Source organism: Nansenia antarctica (genome assembly GCF_963989245.1).
Source record: "Nansenia antarctica genome assembly, chromosome: 9".
Classification (NCBI taxonomy): domain Eukaryota; kingdom Metazoa; phylum Chordata; class Actinopteri; order Argentiniformes; family Microstomatidae; genus Nansenia; species Nansenia antarctica.
In genome coordinates this window covers 38,649,007-38,657,652 of record NC_137679.1, presented here as the reverse complement: position 1 = coordinate 38,657,652, position 8,646 = coordinate 38,649,007, and the positions used below count along the sequence as shown (strand labels likewise).

At 49.1% G+C, this 8,646-nt stretch overlaps 1 protein-coding gene across 1 annotated transcript; it reads right to left on the bottom strand.

Annotated features, from left to right (window-relative positions):
- Window positions 1-445: 445 nt before the first annotated feature.
- On the bottom strand, window positions 446-8,133 carry cmtr2 (cap methyltransferase 2; the record flags this gene model as incomplete). The annotated part of the gene is made up of 3 exons (XM_080539760.1): window positions 446-2,464; window positions 6,472-7,742; window positions 8,103-8,133. 3 exons carry the CDS (start codon window positions 8,131-8,133, stop codon window positions 1,310-1,312), a joined length of 2,457 nt encoding a protein of 818 aa, XP_080395886.1. The 3' UTR covers window positions 446-1,309.
- Window positions 8,134-8,646: the final 513 nt, after the last annotated feature.

Below are 8,646 nucleotides of genomic sequence, written 5' to 3'. Positions count from 1 at the left end.
CAAAACAAACTCCGAGGGTGAGAGGGAGAGAGAGAGATAATGGAGGCTCGTCTCACAGTATCCTTCTTTAGCCTGATTTCAGCAGCTTGTGTTCATTACGGGGAGCCTCTGGGGGTTCGCTCACTCGCTTTTTGTAAACCTTTGAAAAAGTCTCTTCAGGAAGTAGAGGCTCTCCATGAAGATGGCAGGCTTTTTCTGACAGCTCCTGCTAATGAAGACTTTTTCTTGGCTTTCACAAATGGCTCGCTTCCAGAGTCTTTGTTGTTACTACAGAAATCATCTTGAAAATAAACAGAAATAATTAAGTCGAACCTACTGTTCCACTCAAAGAAGGAAAAACGGAAAAGGGCGATTCAGTAGGAGTGTAAATAAATACACCGTTCTTTATTGAGGCAATTCAACCGTCACAAAAATAAAAACCTCATCGTAAAGATAGTGTATAAATATAGAAAAATAAGAATGTAGGTGATTTTACACATGGCACATGTTAACCAATTAGTGCTAAAGCTATACATATATACAAACACACTCTTTACCCCCGCAACCAAAGAATATGCTGTGGACCCTGTTTATAGCTGGTATCACAATGTGGCTTCTTATCAGACCCAACGGGACACAATAGGATCATTCATTATCAGGTATGGATGTCTGGTTTAATACCAGGTGGAAATGGGGTCTGGTGGCTGTTAAGAGTTGGAGTCAGACCAAGACCTATTTTTCTTCTAACCACCTCGGAAACAATGCTGAGTGCTGATGAATGAACACGCCACTTCCCTTCACAGTCCCCAGGTGGAAAGACTCACGCGATACATTAGTTCCGTTCTGGTGACACAGGAAAGCAATACAGTTGTTGTTTTTCTTACTGTAGGCTTTTAACTCTTATCCTCTTGAACATACATTTATGTAAATTAGATAAATTAGGACGAAATACATGTACTGTCCTAATTTGGACAGAGAGTTTCAGTCGATATTCATGAAAAAAAAATCCGATTTTTGCATAGCAAGATCATCAGTACATCCAATCATCAGCACAGCTGTTTAGATCAAAAAGTAAGCCTCTCTTTTTCCAGTGACTATATCCCTCCCTTTCTACATTATTATCGTTAACCCTTCACCAAAAGTAGGACAGTTGGGCTGGTCTGACAAAACAACCTATTCCCATAACCCCCGGCAGACCTGGAGAGACCAGGTGGGTGTGACCCAACCCTTCAACCTCGCTCTCCAATCAGCTAGGTAATTACTTATTGATCACACACATCTGGTTCCTCCTGATCTGTAAACACCACTGAAGCCCCTCCTGATCCCCCCGCTAGGTCTGCATGAGCAGGTGCAGCCGTTGCCTGGCGATGGCAGAGTTCATGGTCCATAGGAACTCCGTCAGCCCCTCCTTGAGCACCTCCTCCATGGGAACGAACTGCAGCACCTGCCTCCGACCGCCGCCACCAGGGGGGGTCGGACCGTCCCCGTTCTCCTCCCCGGCCGTGGCGGCCAGGCGGGCCATGCGGTCCTCCAGGTCGCTGAGGAGGGGGAGGAGCCTGGCGGCGGCCTCGGGGCAGAACCCCACGCACACCAGCAGCGCCCCGGCCCACCCCACGCCCGCGCCCGAGCCCGAGGGGGCGGGGCACCTGAAACCGACGGAGCTGAAGGACAGGTGGAGGCAGAGGACGGTCGCCGCAGCGACGCGCGTCAGGGCGGAGAGGAGGGGCAGGAGGAGGGAGTCGCCCGGCCGCAGGCGGCGCAGGGAGCGCAGCACGCAGCCCAGCAGCTCCCGTTGGTACCGCGGCTCCCCGTCGTGCAGCGTCGCCCGGTCCGCGCCGGGGTACCAGGGCTCAGGAGCCACCTCCAGCTCTAACGACCCCCCCACTCCCGCCTGGCCTTCACAGCAGCCCCCCGCCCCCCACCACGACTCGCTGCCAAACACAAGACAGCGTCTCCTCACGTCGCCGCAGCAGGAAGTGACATCAGAGAGACCCGCCACCTCAGAGAGGACGGACGCCGGCCGGACCGCCGGGCATGAGTCACAGGTGGGAACGTGAGCCCACGCTGCCATCCCCGACCCGTCCGCCCCCCAAGCGCCCAGCGCCACCTGCTCCAGGGCCTCGTTCAGGTGGTTCAGCAGAGCGCCCTCGCAGAACGGGGAGTTCCTGACGGCGGGGAGGGCGGCGCCCTCCACCACGTACCAGGAGGCCGGGTCGCAGCCGGCCAGCGGGCCCGCCAGCACGCAGCCCCCCTCGCCGTCCTCCCTTCCCGCGCCCTCGGAGCTGCAGCGGTGGTGCTCCTGCAGCCAGGCCGCGTAGGGACCCTTTGTGACGCGCTGCCTCCAGTCCAGCGACCGCAGCTCGACACGCTCGTTGTAGGAGCCCACCTGCGTGCGCTGGCCCAGGGGTCGCCCGCCCGACATGCTGCAGCAGGCCGGGGTCACCGTGTTGCGGGACAGCCAGCGGGACCGCGGCATCGAGCACACCTGGAAACACACAGGGATGACGCGTCAGTATTTCACCCAGAAATTTCTGTTTTGAATACGATACAGTGGTCTAGCACCGCGGTCTACAGTGCACATTATGCCCATGTCGGTATGGGTTCGAATCCGGTCCCATGCCCTGCGGACATGCCCCCTCTCTCCCTTCTTCTCCTTACTTTCCTGTCTGTCTTCACTGTATCTGTCGAATGAAATGAAAAATACGAGTGGGACTGCCCCACTCAGAAAAAAATTACTTTGAATACGATACAGAATATAGTAGAGCTTTTTCTCAGTACTCGGAAGGCACTTAATATCCATGGAGAAGACAACCAATCATTAAACGGAATAAAGCAAACCAAAACGATGAGGACAGACAGCAGAAAGATGGGTTTGGAGGGAGCGTTAGAAGGAGGAGACTGTGTTGGACCTTGATGTGCTCGGGGAGAGTGTTCCACAAGGTGGGGGCTGCAGTCGAGAAGGCCCATATGCTTTTGTGCCAATCATACCATTGCATCTTTCGCTGAATATCTATTACATTCGTCTCAGAATATCTATTTCATTCATCTCAGAATAGCTATGACATTCGTCAATAATTATGCTGTGATTGGGCGGGTGGGTTGGAGGTATGTGGCGGGAGGGACATTTGTGTGAGGAGGGGGACTGTTAGGGCAAAGGGATATAGGGGAGGGGGGGGGGAGGGGGGTGGAAGGTTTATGGGAATTTTGTATTAGATTTTTGGCATTCTATTTCTCTTTTGTTTCATTACGTGTTTCCACTCCCTTGTATTATTCCCTGAAATAATAATAAAAAATTGTTCACAAACATTTTTAATTATGCTAACAAACAGTGACTGTGGACGCTTGCTCTTCCACCACTTTCAACTGTCACATGAGCACCAGGAGACGTCTTTGTTCAAGCTGTGGCACCTTTAAAGGAGCTGTGCGTAAAGTCTGTTGGAAATCTGCCACTTCTGGCCCCCGAAGTTCATTTTGATGTTCCAAACAACATCCTCCCTGATAATTAGGGATGCACCGATATGAAAATACTGATTACTGATTTTTCATAACTGATTTTTCATAACCAAAAATCGCCTACACCGATATTATTTATTTTCCTATTTCAGGGTTCCCACACCTTCTGAAACATCAAATTCAAGCACCTTTCAAGGACTTTCAAGACTCAATTCCCTCAAATTCAAGGACCCAACACGGCATAGTTTGAGACAGACCTAGATGAGAATGTATATAATAGGAACTATCCGCTCACAGACAACAATTAAAAAGAGAGGCTTGAATGTGTGAACACTAGATGGTCTCTTGCCTTCTCTACCACAGCACAGCAAAACAATATATTGTGAAATATGTGTAAAGTTAAGCAATACAGATACTTATTTACTAGTTGACGAGCTAAGTAAAACATTTTCGAATATACACTACTGTTCAAAAGTTTGGGGTCACCCAGATAATTTCATGTTTTCCATGAAAACTCACACTTTTATTTATCAAATGAGTTGCAAAATGAATAGAAAATATCCTAGTCAAGACATTGACATGGTTAGAAATAATGATTTTTATTTGAAATAATAATTTTGTCCTTCAAACTTTGCTGTCGTCAAAGAATGCTCCCTTTGCAGCAATTACAGCATTGCAGACCTTTGGCATTCTAGCTGTTAATTTGTTGAGGTAATCTGAAGAAATGTCACCCCACGCTTCCTGAAGCACCTCCCACAAGTTGGATTGGCTTGATGGGCACTTATTGCGTACCATACGGTCAAGCTGCTCCCACAACAGCTCAATGGGGTTGAGATCTGGTGACTCCGCTGGCCACTCCATTACAGACAGAAAACTAGCTGCCTGCTTCTTCCCTAAATAGTTCTTGCATAATTTGGAGGTGTGCTTTGGGTCATTGTCCTGTTGTAGGAGGAAATTGGCTCCAATCAAGCGCTGTCCACAGGGTATGGCATGGCGTTGCAAAATTGAGTGACAGCCTTCCTTATTCAAAATCCCTTTTATCTTGTACAAATCTCCCACGTTACCAGCACCAAAGCAGCCCCAGACCATCACATTACCTCCACCATGCTTGACAGATGGCGTCAGGCACTCTTCCAGCATCTTTTCACTTGTTCTGCGTCTCATAAATGTTCTTCTGTGTGATCCAAACACCTCAAACTTCGATTTGTCTGTCCATAACACTTTTTTCCAATCTTCCTCTGTCCAATGTCTGTGTTCTTTAGCTTTTCCTTTTATTGGCCAGTCTCAGATATGGCTTTTTCTTTGCCACTCTGCCTAGAAGGCCATTTTGAGAGTATAATCTAACCCACAAATGTGATGCTCCAGATACTCAACTAGCTCAAAAAAAGGCCATTTGTATAGCTTCTCTAACCAGCAAAACCGTTTTCAGCTGTGTTAACGTAATTGCACAAGGGTTTTCAAGGGTTTTCTAATCATCCATTAGCTTTTTAACGCGATTAGCAAACACAATGTACCACTAGAAGGAGTGACGGTTGCTGGAAATGGGCCTCTATACACCTACGTAGATATTCCATTAAAAACCAGATGTTTGCAGCTAGAATAGTCATTTTCCACATTAACAATGTATAGAGTGTATTTCTGATTAATTTAATGTTATCTTCATTGAAAAAAACTGTGCTTTTCTTTAAAAAATAAGGACATTTCTAAGTGACCCCAAACTTTTGAATGGTAGTGTATATTAAAAGAAATTGAGAGAGAGAGAGAGAGAGAGAGAGAGAGAGAGAGAGAGAGAGAGAGGGGAATTCAAGCACTTTCAATGACCCATGTCTATTTTCAAAAACGTTTACGTTTTTAACTTTTTCTTTCTCAAATTCAAAACATTTTCAAGGATTTCAAGGACCCGTGGGAACCCTGCTATTCGTACTAGGGATGAACCAATTGATCGCCAGCAATCAAAATATGTATTTTATTTTAAGCCAGGGTACAAATAGGTAAATAAAGAACAAACAATCGGTATCAATAGATTGTGCTATGAATAATCTGTATCCCTAATAGGGATGCTCCGATTTATCGGCCACCGATTTAAATCGGCCGATTTCACTCCAAATGACTCGATAGGTGATCGGCAAAAATGGCCGATCGCAAAAAACGTTCTTTTTTTTTTTTTCCCTGGGGAAGACAGATAACTGAACAGAAAACATAGGAGGACGTAACAGTAAACCATGAAGGCCACGTTTATGATGTCTTTTATACAGCCATATCACTGACTTGGGCTTCAGGCCCTAACTGGGTGATAGGCCAGACTTTTACTATGCCATAAAAATGGGTCTGCGTTTGCTTGGTGCCTAATGGATCAAAACCTTTGTCTAAAAAGCAAAAAATATGTAGGCTATCCAGTCAGTAGGCCTACAGTTATGTATTTTTTTTAAAATCGGTATCGGTATCGGTTGATCTTGAGGAAAAAAATCGGTGATCGGTATCGGCCCCAAAAATCCAGATCCAAATCCCTAATTAGAAATGTGTAACCTGAAACAGATCCATGTGTAACCCAGCTTTGTGTTAGCTGTTGTGTTTCTGCATGCGCACACGATTTTGAGAGGCAGCCACCAGCGAAAGAAAGGCGAACATCATCGAGTCCACTCCCCTAGAACACCTCGGACTGAAATGAAATCTTTCTCTCAAGGATATCTCCCTAATCCCTGATCGCTGCAGCTGAACATTAAAAAGCTTGTCACATAATTACACCTTAACTATAGAAATCTAGGGCGCTTAGGTGGCGTAGTGGGTTAAGCGCTGACCATGTAACCGCAGGGTCCCCGGTTCGATTCCGGCCGGGGACATATCCTGCGTGTCATCCCTCCTCTTTCTCTCACCCATCCTTCCTGTCTAAATTTTCACTGTATCTGTTAATAAAAATGAAAAATAGGAGTGGGACTGCCCCACTCAGAAAAAATTACGTATAAAAAAAAAAACGATAGAAATCCATTAGGGTAAATAAGATAGAAAATCCGATAAACCGTTCCGACCCCCTTTACTTACCTGGAAGCGGTGCAGGTACTCCTGCGCGGTGCAGTCTCGGACGCAGTCGAGCCGCCGCCTCTGCTCGGGGCTCACGCTCTCGAACAGCCGCAGGTTCTCCCTGATGGTCTCCACCTGCAGCGCGTGGAAGTACTGGTACACCTGCTGGTGCTGCTCCAGGAACGACGGCGGGAGGAGCCCCGCGGGGAACAGCGCCTCGCTGGCCCCCAGGTCCGGCCCGTAGTGACGGATCAGCTTGGACAGCAGGGGCCTCACCGCCTCCTTCCCCTCGTAGCGGCGGCACACGACGTACACCTCCGAGTTGCCCGACTTGCTGGTGGCGGGCTTGAAGACGCTGACGGACCCGAAGCAGCAGTTGAGCAGGTAGAGCAGGCAGACGGAGGAGTGCTCGTACAGGGTGAACATCTTCAGCACCAGGGAGCCGCCGGGGCTGAGGAGGAGCAGGGCGGCGGCCGCCTCGCAGCAGTGCAGCGACGCCACCAGGGCCTCCTGCTCGTCCGGGTTCCCCTGGCAGTCGAAGCTGCCGTCGGCCGTCACCACGTCCACGCGGCGCATGTTGCCCACGAACGTCCGCAGCTCCAGCAGGTGCTTCTGGCTCATGATGTCGCCGGTGTCGTCCGAGCCGAAGAACCACCAGGGCAGCGTGTTGGCGATGAGGCGGTCGTCGGTGATGGTGGTGCCCCCGCCGTTGGCCTCGTGGTAGGGGTTGAGCGTGTTGGCGGCCCAGGTCCAGTCGCAGTACTGCGTGCGCGGGCTGGTTTTGAGGTAGTGGTTGAGGGCGGCGATGAAGGCCCCCGGAGCCTCGCACAGGTGGACGGTGTTCAGCTCGCCGCTCTGCAGCGCCTCCTCTGGCAGGAGGCTGCCGAAGGTGCCCAGGATCTCGTAGAACTTACACCAGGCCTGGGTGCAGATCTCGGCGTTGGCGGCGGAGCGCACGGCGCCGATGACCTTGCCGGCGCGGTTGGTGGAGTTGGTGTGCTGGTGCCAGACCTCCACGTTCTGGTCGCTGAGCTGGTTCTTCACCTCGTTCAGGGACGTCTTCAGAGCCTGCAGACAGGCGTGCTGCTCCAGGGGAGGGTACCTCAGCGCCTCGCTGGGTTCGGGGAGACGCCATTCCCCGTCGGCCGGCTTGGCGTACGTCCTGACTTTACCGAAGAGCTCGTTGACCTCGGCGACCACGTCCGGGTCGAAGGCCTGCGGGTCTGCGGGCTGCCGCCGGCCCGCTCTGCTCCGCGCCCCACGGCCGCGACTCATCCTCTCCCCTCGACGCCCTGCAGCAGAAGAAACAGAGAGAGAGAGAGAGAAAGAGAGAGCTACGTTGAGAAAAACCAATCCCACCAGCACCAACCGATTCGTGATTTGATCTACAGTACTATACAATGCGTGTATGTACAGTATGTATGGCCCTGCTTACACTGCATAATGTAGATTATTATCTGGGAAGAATTTCCATTTTATTTATTTAATACACACATGTATTTGCTGACTTTTTAGTTTATATGCATTAATGCCGTGCGGCGTGCGCTAGCTTTGCATGCTTGGGTGGTGGTAGATTTCTGTTTCATACATGCACAGTAATGTGAAGCCCTTAGGACATGCCATTTCCTTTACCCCGGCTCTTTCATACATACGCAGTGATCTGAAGCCCTGGGGGGCTGTCATTTCCTTTACCCTGGCTGGTATCATATCAATTTGCAACCAGTGACTAGGAACACTGTTTGAAATTAAAATACATTGATAAACCTTCATTTTTCCCACTCGTTCCAACAACGGATATTATTTGAAATTAGATATAAATGAGATAAAACGTTAACAAGCCTGTTAACTAACTCCCCCCCTGTCTATATACCCCCCTGTGAATAGGCCATATAGTGTATAGAAGTATATAAGTTACATATACATTCTCAGATTCCTACCGATCACTTATCCCCCCTATTTATATCCTCCCTATTTATGTCTATTTATGTCTCATTCTTGTTTTTTATTATCTTAGGACTGTGTGTGTTTCATTGTCAGCACCTAGGGCTTGCATTTAAATGTCGTTGTACCTGTTACAATGACAATAAAGATCATTCATTCACTAGGTTCTAGGCCCTGGACAAATCTAGACAAATTGATGGCAGCTACTAGATTGAAATCAAGTGTAATACTGAAACACAACTGTGTACATTTCAA